At 45.7% G+C, this 19,723-nt stretch overlaps 1 protein-coding gene across 2 annotated transcripts in view; it reads left to right on the forward strand.

Annotated features, from left to right (window-relative positions):
* TEX26 (testis expressed 26) overlaps nt 1–19,723 on the forward strand; it is a 149,043-nt gene that overhangs the window by 82,666 nt on the left and 46,654 nt on the right. The window contains exons 1-2 of one of the 2 annotated variants that reach the window (XM_077484091.1): nt 29–172; nt 6,310–6,511. In XM_077484091.1, coding sequence (XP_077340217.1) covers nt 158–172; nt 6,310–6,511 — 217 coding nt within the window. In that variant the 5' untranslated portion in view covers nt 29–157. Of the gene's footprint in view, nt 1–28; nt 173–6,309; nt 6,512–19,723 lie in introns of those variants that run through there. The other variant, XM_077484092.1, reaches the window with a different exon arrangement.

Genomic DNA, 19,723 nt, shown 5'->3' on the forward strand with positions numbered 1-19,723 from the left:
TCCGTACATGAAGGAGGCCCCGCCCCGAGCACGTGCTGTCTGTTTCCTGGCAACCGGAGCGTCAGAGCTGGAAGTTGTGCAGTGTGATGAGAAGTGTCACCAACAGGAGCCGGAGCGCAGCTGAGAGAGCAGAGAGCCCGGGGCCCCTCCGCCCAACATGATCAGCACTCAGGTGGGAGCTCCCAGTATCTGCACCCCATACCCTGATTACCATAGATGTGTTGTACCCCCCATACCCCGATTACCATAGATGTGTTGTACCCCCCATACCCTGATTACCATAGATGTGCACCCCATATACCCCGATTACCATAGATGTGCACCCCATATACCCCGATTACCATAGATGTGCGCCCCATATACCCCGATCTCCATAGATGTGAGCCCCATACCCCCGATCTCCATAGATGTGGGCCCCATATACCCCGATCTCCATAGATGTGAGCCCCATACCCCCGATCTCCATAGATGTGGGCCCCATACCCCCGATCTCCATAGATGTGAGCCCCATACTCCCGATCTCCATAGATGTGAGCCCCATACCGCCTATCTCCATAGATGTGCACCCCATACACCCCGATTACCATAGATGTGCGCCCCATACACCCCGATTACCATAGATGTGCGCCCCATACACCTCGATTACCATAGATGTGCGCCCCATACACCCCGATTACCATAGATGTGCACCCCATATACCCCGATCTCCATAGATGTGAGCCCCATACCCCCGATCTCCATAGATGTGATCCCCATACCCCCGATCTCCATAGATGTGAGCCCCATACCCCCGATCTCCATAGATGTGAGCCCCATACCCCCGATCTCCATAGATGTGAGCCCCATACCCCCGATCTCCATAGATGTGAGCCCCATACCCCCGATCTCCATAGATGTGAGCCCCATACCCCCGATCTCCATAGATGTGAGCCCCATACCCCCTATCTCCATAGATGTGCACCCCATACACCCCGATTACCATAGATGTGCGCCCCATACACCCCGATTACCATAGATGTGGGCCCCATACACCCCGATTACCATAGATGTGCGCCCCATATACCCCGATTACCATAGATGTGCGCCCCATATACCCCGATCTCCATAGATGTGCGCCCCATATACCCCGATCTCCATAGATGTGCGCCCCATATACCCCGATCTCCATAGATGTGCGCCCCATATACCCCGATTACCATAGATGTGCGCCCCATACACCTCGATTACCATAGATGTGCGCCCCATACACCCCGATTACCATAGATGTGCGCCCCATACACCCCGATTACCATAGATGTGCGCCCCATATACCCCGATCTCCATAGATGTGAGCCCCATACCCCCGATCTCCATAGATGTGAGCCCCATACCCCCGATCTCCATCGATGTGAGCCCCATACCCCCGATCTCCATAGATGTGAGCCCCATACCCCCGATCTCCATAGATGTGAGCCCCATACCCCCGATTACCATAGATGTGCGCCCCATACACCCCGATTACCATAGATGTGGGCCCCATACACCCCGATTACCATAGATGTGCGCCCCATATACCCCGATCTCCATAGATGTGCGCCCCATATACCCCGATCTCCATAGATGTGCGCCCCATATACCCCGATTACCATAGATGTGCGCCCCATATACCCCGATCTCCATAGATGTGAGCCCCATACCCCCGATCTCCATAGATGTGAGCCCCATACCCCCGATCTCCATAGATGTGAGCCCCATACCCCCGATCTCCATAGATGTGAGCCCCATACCCCCGATCTCCATAGATGTGAGCCCCATACCCCGATCTCCATAGATGTGAGCCCCATACCCCCGATCTCCATAGATGTGAGCCCCATACCCCCGATCTCCATAGATGTGAGCCCCATACCCCCGATCTCCATAGATGTGAGCCCCATACCCCCGATCTCCATAGATGTGAGCCCCATACCCCCGATCTCCATAGATGTGAGCCCCATACCCCCGATCTCCATAGATGTGAGCCCCATACCCCCGATCTCCATACATGTGCGCCCCATACCCCGATCTCCATAGATGTGCGCCCCATACCCCGATCTCCATTGATGTGCGCCACATACCCCGATCTCCATAGATGTGCGCCACATACCCCGATCTCCATAGATGTGGACCACATACCCTGATCTCTATAGGTGTGCACATTGTATGGTCTTGGCCACTGTGCTGCACTCAACTTCTTTGGTCGACCATGGTGAGGCCTATTCTGAGTGGAACCTGTCCTGTTAAACTGCTGTATGGTCTTGGCCACCATGCTTCAGCTCAGTTTCAGGGTCTTGGCAATCTTCTTATAGCCTAGGCCATCTTTATGTAGAGCAACAATTCCTTTTCTCAGATCCTCAAAGAGTTCTTTGCCAAGAGGTGTCATGTTGAACTTCCAGTGACCAGTATGAGAGAGTGAAAGCGATAACAAATTTAACACACCTTCTTCACATTCACACCTGAGACGTTGTAACACTGAGTCACATGACTCCAGGGAGGAAAAATGGCTAGTTGTGCCCAATTTGGACATTTTCCCTTAGAGGTGCACTCACTTTTTTTGCCCAGCAGTTTAGACATTAATGGCTGTGTGTTAAGTTATTTTGAGGGGGAAATTTACACTGTTATACAAGCTGTACACTCACTACTTTACATTGTAGCAAAGTGTAATTTCTTCAGTGTTGTCACATGAAAAGATATAATAAAATATTTACAAAAATGTGAGGGGTGTACTCACTTTTGTGAGATACTGTGTGTGTGTGTGTGTGTGTGTGTGTGTGTATATATATGTATGTATATATATATATATATATATATATATATATACATATAACACACAGACACACACTCTTAAGCTTGTACAATTTTCTTTTTTCTTTCACCACAAGTAGAAGGAAAGAAAATCATTAGATTCCCACATTATCAGGTTCCATTCACACCTGGGCAATCCAGAAATGCCGGATGCGATGGCATTACTTAATGGCACCCCAATCGTGGTGTGATTTCGCCATGGTTGTTGCACTGCAATCACAGCAAAATCACAACGCAAAGCTTGTCGCTGAAAAAGTAGCAGAAGCTTCTTTTGGGCGACAGCATCGCACGTCATGTCTCCCAATATCTGCACCCTATACACTGATCTCCTAGTATATGCACTCTATACACTGATCTCCTAGTATCTGCACCCTATACACCAATCTAATATCTGAATGAGTGAATGAATGAATGAGTGACTTGTATAGCGCTACCTATGCAAACTGAATTGCCGCAGGGCGCTTTCTTGCCACCGGTGTCCATCTGCACCGGTGTCTATCTGTCCAGTATCTGCACCGTATACACTGATCTCCTAGTATCTGCACCCTATACGCCCATCTCCTAGTATCTGTACCCTATACGCCGATCTCCTAGTATCTGCACCCTATACGCCGATCTCCTAGTATCTGCACCCTATACGCCGATCTCCTAGTATCTGCACCCTATACGCCGATCTCCTAGTATCTGCACCCTATACGCCGATCTCCTAGTATCTGCACCCTATACGCCGATCTCCTAGTATCTGCACCCTATACGCCGATCTCCTAGTATCTGCACCCTATACGCCGATCTCCTAGTATCTGCACCCTATACGCTGATCTCCTAGTATCTGCACCCTATACGCTGATCTCCTAGTATCTGCACCCTATACGCTGATCTCCTAGTATCTGCACCCTATAAACTGATCTCCTAGTATCTGCACCCTATACACTGATCTCCTAGTATCTGCACCCTATACACTGATCTCCTAGTATCTGCTCCCTATACACTGATCTCCTAGTATCTGCACCCTATACACCAATCACCTAGTATCTGCACCCTATACACCAATCACCTAGTATCTGCACCCTATACACTGAGCTCCCAGTATCTGTACCCTATATGCTGATCCCCTAGTGTCTGCACCCTATACACCAATCTTCTAGTATCTGCACTCTATATACCGATCTCCGAGTATCTGTACCCTAAACGCCGATCTCCTAGTATTTGCACCCTATACGCCGATCTCCTAGTATCTGCACCCTATACGCCGATCCCCTAGTATCTGCACCCTATACGCCGATCTCCTAGTATCTGCACCCTATACGCTGATCTCCTAGTATCTGCACCCTATAAACTGAGCTCCAAGTATTGGCACCCTATATGCTGATCTCCTAATATCACATCCTATACACCAAGCTCCCAGTATCAGCACCCTATAAACTGATCTCCCAATAGCAGCACCCTATACACCAAGCTCCCAGTATCAGTACCCTATACACCAATTTCCCAGTATCAGCACCCTATACACTGAGCTCCCAGTATCTGCACCCTGTACACTGAGCTCCCAGTATCTGCACCCTGTGCACTGAGCTCCCAGTATCTGCACCCTGTACACTGAGCTCCCAGTATCTGCATCCTATACACTTATCTCCTAATATCTGCATCCTATACATTGTCACTTATACTCCTTATACAGGGTTGTATGGCACTGCCACCGTTAACCGGAACCTCTTGATTTTTTTCAGTGAATACAGAGAATTCTCTGATTGAATGAGGGGGAGATTGTGACATCACCACTGTTTTTTTGGACAGAAGCCAATTAACCTACCAGCATGTCTAGGTTTAGGAGATATTCTTTTTACCTAGATGTAAGCCTTATCTGTAGGTAAAAGTTAATACATTGACTATACTACCACTTTAACTGGCTTCTGTCACTTGTGCTGTAGCGCCTATCGAATGAGAGTAGTGGGCTTTCCATGCTTTGTGACTGCTGGAGCCTGGGCTGGAGGCAGGGTTTGAAATTGACAGGGTCACATCGTCAGATGCAGAGCAGAGCCCGGACCAGTAGTGTGAAACACTGTCATTGACATTATATTACCGTATATAGTGTATATAGACTTATCTGGCCATCCAATTGGTGTATGTATGTGTACCAAGCACATGGCCTGGATGTAAGGGTCCCTCCCCCTCCTTGGTAGGCTGCATTTGATGGGCACTGATAAACTGCATTGATGGGCACTGATGGGCACTGATAAACTGCATTGATGGGCACTGGTGAGGCTGTATTTGATGGGCACTGGTGAGGCTGCATTTGATGGCCATTGGTGAGGCTGCATTGATGGGCACTGATAAGCTGCATTAATGGGTTGCATTGGTGGACACTGATAAGCTGCATTTGATGGGCACTGATAAGTTGAATTTGATGGGCACTGGTGAGGCTGCACTAGAAAAAGTGTTGCATGTAAAATAGTAGCAGTCATTAAAACGTTGGGGTATACATGGGTAAGGCAAAGGGTGTAGAGTTCAGGGGTGGAGCCAGGGGGGGAAAAATTAAGTTTTTTGCTTAGGGTGTCAAAAATATTTGCACCAACCCTGACCACCACTCCTCCTCTCGACCCTGTCCTATTAAAGAACATGTTGTATTTATTGGAAAAAGTTCAAATTGTCACAGCTATATTCATAATCTGAGATATTTGTGGAGCTAGCCTTGCAATATACAAAGAAGTTGTTGAAGCGTATATTGGAAAGAGGGGTCTTCTTGAACAGCATGCTGATGATGCTCCTCCAAGCCTAGACTGTGCCGTTGGAACGCTAATGCCGCGCACACGCGATCGGAATTCCGGCTAGAAAAAGACTGATAAGAGCTTTTCATCGGAAAATGCTCCATCAATTTAGCTGTCCGAATTCACAGAAGCCAAAAAATTGATATCATGTTCTCAATTTTCCCGACAAAAAAACTTTCTATCGGTAATTCCAATCGCGTGTATGCAATTCCGACACGCCAAAAATCACGCATGCTCAGATTCAACTACGAGACAGAAGCTATTGACTACTGGCTATTGAACTTTTTCTAGTCCCGTGATACGTGTTGTACGTCACCGCGTTCTAAATGATCGGAATTTGACGTGACCGTGTGGAGGCAAGACAGCTTGAGCCGAATTTAGTCGGGAAAACCATCAAAGCTTTTTTCGACGAGAATTCCGATCGTGTGTACGCGGCATAAGCCTACTGAAAAATCATACATACATGAATTAAAAAGATGGTACTTGGTAAAACACTTCTCTCTCTCTCTCCCTTTTGTCACACTTGTCCTTGGCCCATCTACCTACAACAGACTGATCATTTGACAGTCAGTGAACAGAGAATATTTCTACAGTAATGGAAATTGGAAACATATAATCAGTGTAGGTGACAGTTTATTTTCGGGTTACTGAAGTTGACAGTAGTGCAAAGCATTGGTCTAATATAAGCCAACTCATCTGTTTTATCTCATATTTTTATCTGCAGCTTAATGGTGATATCTTAAAGCCACAGTTTGTGGAACAACTGAACTATCTGAGAGATAAAAGCAAGTCACTGGATGAAAAAGGAAAATGTGACCGCTTGACGGCATGTCTGCTTATATCCTCCAAGCTAGGTAGCGGTATGAAGCCATCCAGACCTCCAGACAAGACTCCACAGAGACCAAAGACCGCTATGGCTGCTCTAGGTAAGATGCACGTCTGTCAAGCTCTACATGATCCTCCGGGTAACGCTGATGTTATGTTTTCTAATGCCTGAAGAATTACCATTTGTAGTTCAAAAGTTTTCCTTCCCTGAGTATACAAATGATAACTCTATATGACACAGGAGATAATTGACTAAATGTGAACTTCAGTTTTCTAAATCACCATCCAAAAGTTTTATGACCATTCTCATCTCTGTGACTCTTGGAATGGCCTTAGATGGTGTGGTGTTTTCTTTTTCCTGCTACTATGGGTTCCAGGAAAGAACATTTCTTGATTCTTCCATCAACAGTCAGTATTGGTGGGGGAATCCCTCCAGTGGAGCAATTGTGTTTTCCTCGTGGGGGGTGTCATCCCAGCCAGGAGAGCACACAATGATTATTGCTAGCAGCTATAGCAGCTGGTAATAATCACAGGAAAAATTCAACAAGCTGGTTGTACCCAAGTTAATCGATTGATCAGGTTGGGAGGTTCAAGGGGACACCCCACAAACTTGTCCTGAAAATTTGGATGTTAGTGCAAATATATGTAGCACTACCCCCAAGGGGGCTGCTAAAGATTAGACAGGTTATATTCCAAACAGTGTAGAGGCAGCCATTCACTCTGGCTGATTAATCGTCTAGGGGTTGTCTTTTGGAAGTTTATTTGCTAATAGAAATTTTGGAGGGGATTTGGGGTGGTGCAGGATACCCCAAAACAGAACAGATTGCTAGCAGAGGACACTTCTTGCTTAGTAGCACTATTATAGGTAGACTGGAACAGTCCATGGTTCACGGCTGGGGATCATGAAGCATTATGAGGACAAATAGAGGTAGATTGGAACAGTCCACGGTTCACAGCGGGGGACCATGAAGCAGTAGGAACACACATAAATGCTTTGCTCTCTGGATACTGGTAAATAGACAGTACATTGGTGTAGGATCTTGCAAAGTGGTCCAGTGTTTAGTACATGGGGTACCAGGGGGCTTGCAGCCCCTCTCCTCAGACTGCACATTTGAATCCTCCTATCCTAAGCTCTAGAAACTTCTAAAAGGCAATGGGAAACACTCAGGCTGTGAAGTTCTAAGCAGACCAAGATTCACAAGACAGCCAATGCATTTTGGGGCAAAACACATACTTCCTTCATCAGGGCTTAGTAATGTTTGAGTGGATTCTAGAGGAATATTAAACTTACTGCTTGGAAAGGAATCAGATGGAGCAAAATGATTCCAGTTAGACGCCTAACCATCTCTTGAACCTTCCGGAAAATGATAGGCAAAGGGGAGGAGGACATTTTTGCACCCTTTGTAGCTCTATGCCCAGACACATCATTCTGGATTGATGCATTGTACAGGTGGGACAGAAACTGGTTGTTAATGGCCAGCATTTTAGTTTCAATGGGCATTCTTATAATCATGGGTCAAGGCTGACCCATTCTGCCCTTTGAGGCTCTCTATTGGCCCATATAAATGATAGACAGCCTCACTAGCCAACAATGAGACTTAAGCTGGCCATACATTATGCAATTTTCTTATTCAATTTCCTTTAGATTTGCCCTCAACTATGTAGTGCAAGGGCCTGCCTGATTGTATACAAATTGGAAGTTTTAGGTTTGATCTCATCTTATATGGTTTTGTTAAATCTAATAGAAAATTGTACAAGCACATTGTATAAGGCTGGGTTCACACTATTGCGAATTGAATGCAGGTTTCCTCTGCATCAATTTGCATTGCAGGAGGCTGTGACCGGCTCTCTATGGAGCCGGTTCATACATTCCTGCAGTGGCTCCGGTGCGAATTGCACAGAAGGCCTGTGCATCTTTTGGCCCATTTTAGGTCCGAATTCAGCCCAAAATTCTGGGGAAAAAAAAAAAATCGGACCTGAAACAGTGAATGGAGACTAGGGATGAGCTTCGTGTTCGAGTCGAACGTATGTTCGACTCGAACATTGGCTGTTCGTCCGTTCGGCGAAATCCGAACACTTGGTCCGTTCGCGTCAAAATTCGCATGGCGCTCACGGCCCACAATGCACTGCGATGGCGCAATGCATTGCTGGCTCATGATTGGCCAAGCATGCACTGTGACCCCGCATGCTTGGCCAATCGCAGCGCCAGCAGCGAGGAGAGCCATGATTGGCCACAGGCAGGATGCCTGTGGCCAATCATAGCTGAGGCTGTGTAGTGCACGCCCCACACTATATAAGGCCGCCATTGAGGCGGCCTCGTGTAGTGTGTTAGCATCTGAAGCAGTGGGTGTTCTGTGTACCTTCAACACAGTACACACCGATAGTTTTTGGCTGATTTCCTATCTTGCTGTTGTGTAGTGGTTATTGTCTGTGCCCTGACCGCAGTATACACCACTATATTCACTATTCACTTCACTATATTTATATATCTTTAATAATAGAGCTTGCAGTCAGTAGTGTTAGGAGAAGTGCGTGCTGTCTGCGTGCTCTGTACCCAGTACATACCGCTATAATCCACCTACATAGCTGTTCTCTATTTGAGCCCAATTGCCATCTGCAGGAGTTATTGGAAGTTGTGTGTGCCTCCAGCACAATATAAACTACCCAACTGCTGTTTTACCCAACTCCCTTCAGGCCATTACCATGTCTGGAAGGCCAGCAAGGAGAGGCAGACAGGCGCGAGCCGATAAAAGAGGGCAAGCAGGCTCTGTGTCTAGAGACAACAGTGCTGGTCGTGGACGCGGTGCATTGTCATCAGCACGTGGCCATGGGACATGCTTGTCCTTCTTTTCGGCAGCTGGACATGTTGAACCGCAACATGCCAACGACTTGGTAGAGTGGATGACCAAGCCCTCTTCATCCTCCTCATCCTCTCTCACCCAGTCTCAGGGTAGTCGCAAAGCAGCTGCCAACGCATCGTCTTCCCTCCTCTCAATGTCATCATCAGTGACTCCTTCCCTAGACCCACCACGTCCTTCTGAGGAGTCTCCTGAACTCTTTGAGCACAGTGTTGGGTACATGCTCCAGGAGGATGCCCAGTGTTTGGTGGGCTCTGATGATGACACTCAGCTAGAGGAAGGCAGTAGCGTGAGCGCAGAGAGAGGGGATGCTCAAGAAGGACAGCAATCTGGCAGTCATGTTCCACAAGCTGCAGCATACTGCCAGGTTTGCTACAGCGATGAAGAGGGAGGGGATGATGAGGGCACTGACTCCACGTGGGTGCCTGGAAGGAGGGAGGAGGAGGAGGAGGCACATGTCCAACGAGGCAGGATGCCCTCCGGGGGCCAGCTTAGGGGCAGCACACCGACTAAATCACACTGCAGAGCTCCGCCTGTGCAGAGCGCTGCCTCTGCGCGTTATTCTAAAAGTTCTTTGGTGTGGGCCTTTTTTGAGACGAGTGCATCAGATCGCACCGCTGCTATTTGCAACATATATCTCAAGCGTATCTCACGTGGCCAAAACATCAGCCGCTTGGGCACCACATGCTTGACCAGACATATGTTGACCTGCCATGCAGCTCGTTGGCAAGCGTACCTCAAAGACCCACACCAAAGAACAAAGTGGACCTCTCCTTGCTCCTCATCAGCTGGCATCTCCAACCCCACTAGACCTTCAGTCCTCTCTGAAACCTGCTCTGAGAGGAATGAAGGTGTAGAATTAGGTGTGTCACAGCCAAGTGCTTCCGGGAACTCTGCTAGTGGTACACCCACATCCGATTATAGCAGGCAAATGTCCCTGCCCCAGCTGCTGGACCGGCGGAAGAAGTTTACTCCCAGCCATCCACATGCCCAGCGGTTGAATGCTAGCTTGGCTAAATTGCTAGCACTTCAACTGCTGCCTTTTCAGTTGGTAGACTCGGCCCCCTTCCGTGAGTTTGTACAATGTGCGGTTCCTCAGTGGCAGGTCCCCAAACGCCACTTTTTCTCACGGAAGGCGATTCCGGCTCTCTACCGGCATGTGGAAGGCAATGTCCTTGCCTCGCTGGACAGGGCGGTCAGCGGTAAGGTGCATATTACCACTGACTCATGGTCCAGCAGGCATGGACAGGGACGTTACCTGTCTTTCACGGCCCATTGGGTCACTCTTCTGGCTGCTGGGAAGGATGCAGGACAAGGTGCAGTAGTGTTGGAGGTTGTTCCGCCACCACGCCTCCAAAATGCTACTATTGGTTGTGACACACCTCTCTCCTCCACCCCCTCCTCTTCTTCTTCCTCCATGGCCTCTTCCAGTGCTCTGTCCTCAGAACCAGCGGTGCTCCGTAGGCGTTCCAGGGGCTACGCAAGTATGCAGGCAAAACGATGCCATGCCGTGCTTGCGCTGGTTTGTTTGGGGGACAGGAGCCACACTGGGACGGATGTTTTGTCAGCTCTGCAGGGGCAGGCCGAGAGGTGGTTGACGCCACGCCAGCTTAAGCCAGGAATGGTGGTTTGCGACAATGGCACCAACCTCCTCTCCGCCCTCCGACAGGGACAACTGACCCATGTGCCCTGTGTAGCTCACGTCCTTAACCTGGTGGTGCAGCGGTTCTTGGGCAGGTACCCCGGCTTACAGGATGTCCTGAAGCAGGCCAGGAAAGTCTGTGTGCATTTCCGCCGATCATTTAATGCCTGTGCTCGGCTGGCTGAGCTCCAAAAGTAGTTGAACCTGCCCAAGAACCGCCTTATATGTGACATGCCCACCAGATGGAACTCAACATTGGCCATGCTGCAGCGGCTGCACACGCAGCAGAGGGCCATCAATGAGTACCTGTGCGACTACGGCACCAGGACAGGGTCAGGGGAGCTTGGTTTTTTCTCACCACGCCAGTGGGGCATGATCAGGGATGCATGCACTGTCCTGTCACCGTTTGAGGAGGCCACAAGGATGGTGAGCAGTGACAGTGCATGCATCAGTGACACTGTACCTCTTGTCCACCTCTTGGAGCATACGCTGCGTGGAATAATGGACAGGGCACTTGAGGCAGAACAGAGGCAGGAAGAGGAGGACTTCCTTGCCTCTCAAGGCCCCCTTTATCCAGACAGTGTTCCTGCTGTGCCACCCATCACACAGGAAGAGGATGAGGAGGAGGAAGAGGAGGAGGAGGATGATTGTGTCAGCATGGAGGTGGAGGCTGGCACTCAGCATCAGCAGCAGCAGCAGCAGCAGCAGTCTTATAGGGATGATTTACAGTCCCAAGAAACACGTGGACTTGTACGTGGCTGGGAGGAGGTAGCTGCGGATCATGTTGTCCTTAGTGACCCAAAGGACTCCGGACCGAATGCCTCAGCTAGCCTACGCTGCATGGCCTCCCTGATCCTGCAAAGCCTGCGGAAGGATCCTCGTATTCTTCGGATCAAGGAGAGGGACCATTACTGGCTGGCCACTCTCCTTGATCCACGGTACAAGGGTAAGGTTGCCGACCTTATCTTGCCATCGCAGAGGGAGCAGAGGATGAGACATCTCCGGGAGGCCTTGCAGAAAGCTCTGTGCAACGCGTTCCCAGAGACTGGGAGGTTACAAACTCCTGGTCCTGGACAACGTGTTGCTGAGGCATCGGTCAGAAGGAGCGGTGGAGAAGGTGGCCGCCTGACTGATGCTTTCAGACAATTTTTTAGTCCGCAGCCCCAAGGTATGATTGGTTCCAGCACCCATCGCCAGCGTCTGATTTACATGGTGCAGGAATACCTAGGGGCAAGGTCAGACTTGGACACCTTTCCCACCTAAAATCCTCTGGCTTACTGGGTCTTGAGGATGGATCACTGGCCAGAGCTTGCACAGTATGCAATTGAGCTACTGGCCTGTCCTGCATCCAGCGTTCTTTTGGAACGCACCTTCAGTGCTGCTGGTGGCTTTGTTACCGATCACAGGGTGCGCCTGTCCACCGAATCAGTTGATTGACTGACCTTCATCAAGATGAATCAGTCTTGGATCACCCACAGCTACCAAGCACCTGAAGCTGATGTAACCGAATAATTTTTTTTGAAATACCACATCCCTTCAAGACTGCCTATGCTGATGCTGAGTGACTGTCCTGTTATGTTGATTGTCTATCCTCTTCCTCCTCTGCTGATATGTTGGAAGAACATTTTTGGTTCTGGGTGATGCCAGCAGCCCAATTTTTCTGCCCCTGTTTAACAGGGGCGTTTAATTACAATTTTTGATGCAATGCTTTGCAGCAGGGCTAATTCCTGCAATAAAACTAGAGTATATGGCAGAGGTTGCAGTGTGGTGGCACCAGCACCAGTGCCTAAGGCCCAATTTTTCTGCCCCTGTTTAACAGGGGCGTTTAAGTACAATTTTTGATGCAATGTTTTGCAGCAGGGCTAATTCCAGCAAAAAAACTAGAGTATATGGAAGAGGTTGCAGTGTGGTGGCACCAGCAGCAGTGCCTAAGGCCCAATTTTTCTGCCCCTGTTTAACAGGGGTGTTTAAGTACAATTTTTGATGCAATGCTTTGCAGCAGGGCTAATTCCAGCAAAAAACTAGAGTGTATGGGAGAGGTTGCAGTGTGGTGGCACCAGCAGCAGTGCCTAAGGCCAAATTTTTCTGCCCCTGTTTAACAGGGACATGTAATTACAATTCTTGATATAATATTTCACAGGAGGGCCCCTTCCTGTGCCCACCCAGAGTAACGGTGAGGACTTATAGTGTTGTGGCACCAGCACCACAACCACCAAAGGTCAATTTTTCTACCACTGTTCAACAATGGCATGTAATTACAATTCTTGATATAATCGTTCACAGGAGGGCGCTCCAGCGCCCACCAAGAGTCACTTTGAGGGCTTACAATGTTGTGGCAAAACCAACACCTTGTTCCGCCATTTCTGCAGAGCATATAGGGCAGGCCCCTACTTTCAAACATCCAACTTACAAACATCTCCTACTTGCAAACGCAAGGAGACAGCAGCAAGTGAGATGAAAAAAGATGGACGACAAAACAAATTATACAGGGGTGATAACCCTTCCCTATGTTTTCCAAAAAGCTTAAAAATAGTTTTTTTGACTGGAGCTACACTTTAAAAATGTACCAGTTGAAAATTACAAACAGATTCAACTTAACACAACAAACCTACACAGTCCCTGTCTTGTTTGCACCGCCTGTATACTGCTGTTCTGAGTATATAGGGCCTGGGGGCCACACGCATTTCCTTTTTTTAATATGGGTACAGGGTTCCCCTTAATATGCGTACAAGACCCAAATAGGCTGGTAATGGGCAGGGAGGGCTACCCATGCCATTTTTCTCAATGATTTTCAACCATATTGCAGGAACCAGATATAACATTAAAACCGCAAGCAGTTTTAAATGGTGTTATTTCCGTTTAATGTCATTTTGTGCAGGGACTGTTCTAAACACGGGAAACACGTGGCACTTCACAGGCATACTACAGACACCCCCCAAGCACCATATTTAAAGGAATATTTCACTTTTTTTTTTCACTTTAATCGTCAGTAAAATCAGTGCTCCCGCCAAAACGGCCATTTTTAAAAACATTTTAGGCATTGACATATGTCCCCTGGGGCAGGAGCCAGGTCCCCAAACCCTCTTTAGGACAGTATCTTGCATATTAGCCGTTAAAATTAGCACTTTCCATTTCGAACGTTCGAGTCCCATAGACTTCAATGGGGTTCTAACGTTCGTAACGAACGTAGGGTCCGTTCGAAAGTTCTGGTGCGAACCGAACCGGGGGGTGTTCGGCTCATCCCTAATGGAGACGCACCGGACTCCTGCTGTGAGCCACTGCCCTCTCCAGTGTAAAACCAGCCTAACGTGTTGCCAACCTTCGGAGACATGAGTTATCAGGGTCCAGTGAAATGAAAACATGTAATACATGTACCAGGGTATTCTCTTTATGGGAAATTATAAACCTGTATTAAGTTTTGTGATTAACACTTATAATATGCCTACACTATTATCTGCATCCATCCATATAGCAGAACAAAACAGTTTTTTATAATATGTCAGCTGTAACCACAGAACATACCAGATAAAAAAAACATATTTCAAGGACTATGAAAAAGCAAAAAACCTTAGACTCCTCTCTTTAAGTAAAAGTCAAAAAAGTGCTAAGTGCTCAAATCCACTGCTGTCCCCTTAAAAATAAATGAAGTGTCATATAAGACATCAGAAAAACTTTCCGAGGAGGTGTTGTAATGATAACCATACACTGAAAAATATATTTTTTTTTCCACAAAAAAAAATATTTTTATTTTGAAAAGATTCATAGGAAATACAGAAATTACATTTCAGAACATACAAAAGTTAGTGCATTTGACATCAACCAGGTATTATAATTCAAACAGTTATAAACCATTGAACTAACATTCAGTGCCCCTCATGTGCCCTCCTTAGTCGGTCTAGTGGGGAACTAGCCCTTTAATTTCTAGTGGTTGTGGCAGGATTTTTCCTTTGCCAAGTAGGTGATGCTGTCGCAATGCTCTGTGGCTTATTGGTGATAGTACTATGCGTTGAGGGCCAGTAAGGGAGCATGAGGCTGCGTCTGGTCGTACTATTAGTCTTTAGTAGGGGGTGGATTGCGTCCGACTCTAGATCCCAGCTCTATCCTAGAAGAAAATCAATGTAGAAAGAGGGGTAGGGGAAGAAAGAACAGAAGAAAGGACAGAGTAGAAGGGTGGGCTTATGTGGAGAGGGGGTGGGAACAGCCACCAGCTACCCTCTCCAGGTGTCCCCAGGCATAGCATATAGTGTACAGGGTCTATTGCCCTTTGGGTCCATATCACCGGAGGGGCACAAAAGCTTTCCTGTAACAGTATTTGGTATCGTTGTGAGTTCCGATATTCGAGCCAGGGAGCCCATGTAATTCTAAAATGCGGCATTCTGTCTTGTGAGACTCCTCTATGGCTGCTATTTGGTTGATTTGGAGTGTCCACTCCTTCATAGAAGGGAGTAATTTGGACTTCCAATGGACCGGTAAGCATAGCCTAGCGGCATTGATCATATGCATGGCCACTGATCTGTAGTATCATTTATGGGGAATTTTGGAGAGGTGTAAGAAGAATTGTGCTGGTGTGAACTCCAGGGGGAGTGAGGTTATCTCAGTTACTACTGCGTGGACCCTTTTCCAATATGGCTGGATCATTGGGCATGTCCACCTTATATGGTGAAGGGTCCCTGGTTCTTGCTCACATCTCCAACATCTGTCAGAGACTGTAAGGATAAACTTGTGGAGTATTTCTGGTGTTTTATACCATTTCATCTTAATCATATACCCGTTTTCCTGTGTGTGTACATTGAGGGAGCCTTTGTGGATACATAGATGAATTCGGTCCCAACTGGTGTCCTCTATCTCCCTATCCAGTGCGTTTTCCCAATAAGCGTGTTCCGAGTGCAGGGAGGTATAGGATTCCCCGAACATTGCGGCATAGAGCACTGAAATCAAGTGACTCTGGGGGGAGGGGCCGGTAAACAGTGATTCTGCGGGGGTTGTCAAGAAAATGTTTTATTTGAATATAGGGCCAGAAGGGAAAAGACTTAGTATTTGAGATTGCTGCAAGTTCTCGCTGTTGGAGGAATCTACCCATCAGAAAAGTATTGAGCCCGCATCTCTGGGTATGGCCGCTAGGTAGGCTTGTTCCATACCAGGAGGGTTGCCTTTAAGAGGTGTGATTGCGCAGGTTTTGGCTGAGAATGAGTGTATTCTGCATGCCTTATCGAATGCGTTCAGGGTCGCTCTGATGAGAGGGTGTGCTTGAGTGGCTGCTGGTATGTGTTTGTGTGGAAGCCAAGGAGCTAGACGCAAATCAGTCCCTGCAATCAGCTGTTCTAGCAGTACCTGAAAAATATTTGAAAAAAAAAAAAATAAAAAAAAAATATATATATATATATATATATATATATATATATATACGGTGTGTATATATATATATATATATATATATATATATATATATATATATATATATATATATATATATATACATCCAATGCCAAAACAAGCGTAAGCCAAGTGCCAAATAAAGTGATCCAAAATAAATGAAAAAAGTCCAAAAAAATATCCAAAATAAACCAAAGTCCTAGAGCTGCACAATTAATCGTTAAAAAAAACGCGATCTCAATTCAACCCCTCTGACGGTCTCTATTGCCGAGTTTGCTGATTTTTTCATATAACAAGTGGAGAGACTTATCTGCTCTCTCAGCTGTCAAAAGAAAACATCCCGGTGTCTTGTTGAGAACTGTCCCCCATCGGATAGTGTCCGCCCTATACAGTGCTTGCGCAGTACGGAGGACAAAGGAGACGCCGAAAGTCTCCGAAGGTAAACAGCTGATCGTCAGCTCTACAGGGTGCCTGCGCACTACATTCTGTCCAGGTTTGAGCCCCACCATCCAAGTGGATATAGATTTAGAATAAAAATATGCAGAGCGCAGCCAAGTCGTGCCCGAAGCGTGGCGAGCGAAGCAAGCCCGCAAGGGGCCCTCTTACACAGTGCTTACAACATCGGCAGCATCTGGCAAAATTTACTATTAAGTGCGCAGGCGCCGTATACAGCTGATAATCAGCTGTTCATCTTCGGAGACTTTCGGCGTCTCCTTTGTCCTCCATACTGCGCAAGCACTGCCCCTGCGCAGTATAGCGCTGACACTATCCGATGGGGGGGATACTTTTTTTTTTTAATATGAAACATTGTAACTAAGCTTCCTTCTTAGATCAAATGGATACAATTCTGTTTGTAAAGAAAAAATCCAGGCAGTCTGCCAAGTTTTCAACAACGTGTAAATGCAGGAAGTTTAACCACTTAAAGTCTAAATCTTTTTCTGACACTTCTTTCTTAAGTTAAAATCAATATTTTTTGCTCAAAAATTACTTGGAACCCCCAAACATTATATATGTTTTAGCAGAGACCCTAGGTAATAAAATGGCATTATTTGGCACTTACCATACACTTGTTTTAGCACTGGGCGTATATATAACTTTATTTATTTAATTATATTTTGTTATAAAATATTTTTCAGTATATGGTTATCATCACAGCACCTCCTCAGATTGGAATGTTTTTCTCATTTGTTTTATGACACTATATTTCAAGGACTGTGTTTATTTAGGTTAGTATCGGTTTGGGCAGTGGGGTTCTGTACTTGTCAAATTCACTCATCAGGATAATATGAATGGTCTGTTTCTAAGCAACCACTTCAAATAAACTAAAACTGCAGGAGGCTGTATATTCTGGGATACAATCCGCAGAACAAGTAATGGGTTTCTAGAAAACCTCCTCTGCGTCTTTTATATCTGGAGTACTGAAGTACTTCAGGTAATTCCTGGAACAATCAGACATTTTACAGTTCAGTGTGAAAAATGGTCTACAAACTTAAGGAATAATCGTTAAGCACTTGTGGATGAAAGTGTTTTTCACATTTCAAATATGCGCCAATCGATTTAACAATAATAAATGCCATTACACACAATATTCAAGTGCTGCTAATATAATTTTTTTATGGGGCAAATGGGGCTTCCTTTTTGTTTGGTATTTTACAAGAATTTTTTTTTCTATTTATTTTAAAGGGGAAAATGTGTTTAAAAGAAAATCAAATCAAATATTAATAGTTTCTCATATACTCAAGCATAGCAAAGAATAACCAGAAATTAACTACTCCCCTAACTGGCCAATTCTGACGCTTCCTTCATATATGTAAAAATCTGTTTTGTTTGCTAGAAAATTACATAGAACTTTTTTAGCAGAGGCCCTAGAGAATTCAATAGTCATTGCAATTTTTTATGTCACATGGTTTTTGCAGAGCAATTTGTCAAATGCAATTTTCTTGAGAAAAAATTCACTTTAATGAGTTAAAAAAACAAAACAAAAAAACAAAACAAAACAAAAACAAAACACAATCTATAACCCATTTTTATGTAAAATTTGAAAGATGATGTTACGCCATGTAAATAGATACCCAACATGCTTTAAAATTGGGCACGCTCGTAGAGTGGCGCCAGACTACGGTACTTAAAAATCTCCATAGGCGATGCTTTATAAAAAGTTACCAGTTTTGAGTACCTTATGGGTAGAGCTCCAAAGGGATGAAGCTAAGGGGAAAATAATACTGGGAGTATGCTATAGGCCCCCTAATTTGAGGGAGGAGGTGGGGGTGGACCTCCTATCACAATTTGGATTAGTAGCAGGGATGGGAAGTGTCATCATAATGGGGGGATTTTAACTATGCAGACATAGACTGGGTGGAGGGTACCACACATTAGTCTAAGGCTCTCCAGTTCCTAAATGTCTTGCAGGACAATTTCATGGTTCAGATGGTAGACGCACAAACTAGAAATAAAGCGTTACTAGATCTACTGATTACCAATACTACAGACCTGATCACAGATGTTCAAATATGGAGAAATTTAGGAAACAGCGATCACAGGTCAATTAGCTTCAGTATAACTCACACAAATAGGAAACATAAGGGGAATACAAAGACACCGAATTTCAAAAGAGCCAACTTCCCTAAACTACCAACCTTGCTAGAAGATATAAATTGGGATAAAATCTTAGGAACAAAGAACACGGGGGAGAGATGGGTTCACTTTAAGAGCATATTAAATAAGGAAAAATTAGAAAAAATAGAAGGGGGGTGTGTTGCGCTTCCTTAAATACCAAAAGAAAAATAAACAATAAGCTTATGTGATAAAAAGTGACTGTCAATCGTTCACAAAGTATCAAAAAACAGTGCAAAAAAGTGCATGGAAATAAACATCTGATATAAAAATATATATATATATATATATATATATATATTAATAGTGTATCATACCAGTGCCTATACAATAAAAAACGATAAAAAACGGGGGGGCTCCAGCTATACAGTGCAAAAAGTGAATTGCAATAGCTATATAAAATAAAGTGAATCGTCTAAGATAAAACAAAAAAAGGGAAAGTCAGACATCTAAAATAAAACTACAAACATTGTATATCAATAACTTAGTGTAGTAAATAGTCCAAGAAAATCTATGAATGGTTTAAAAGTGCAAAAAACATAAAAACCAACAGTATAATCCTTAGTAAAAAAGGAAATAAAAATAGCAAAAAATAGTAACGACAAATAGTGAATCTCGATAGTGTCCCATACACAGTCCAATCGTGCAGATCTAAAATGTGATTTCACAACCAAACATAAAGTGAAAATGTGCCAAGGTAGCTCTCCTCCAAGCGGTATCCCGTGTTAATGTGGATAATCCTAAATAATTACCTCACAGCTGTAAGGCTACAGCGAGAAAGTAAATTTGCAGGGGAAATTCCGGGGGATCAGATGAGCTGTGACTGG

This window comes from Lithobates pipiens, unplaced genomic scaffold, assembly GCF_037356315.1.
Source record: "Lithobates pipiens isolate NorthernLeopardFrog02 unplaced genomic scaffold, aLitPip1_a1.2 Scaffold_16, whole genome shotgun sequence".
Taxonomy (NCBI): domain Eukaryota; kingdom Metazoa; phylum Chordata; class Amphibia; order Anura; family Ranidae; genus Lithobates; species Lithobates pipiens.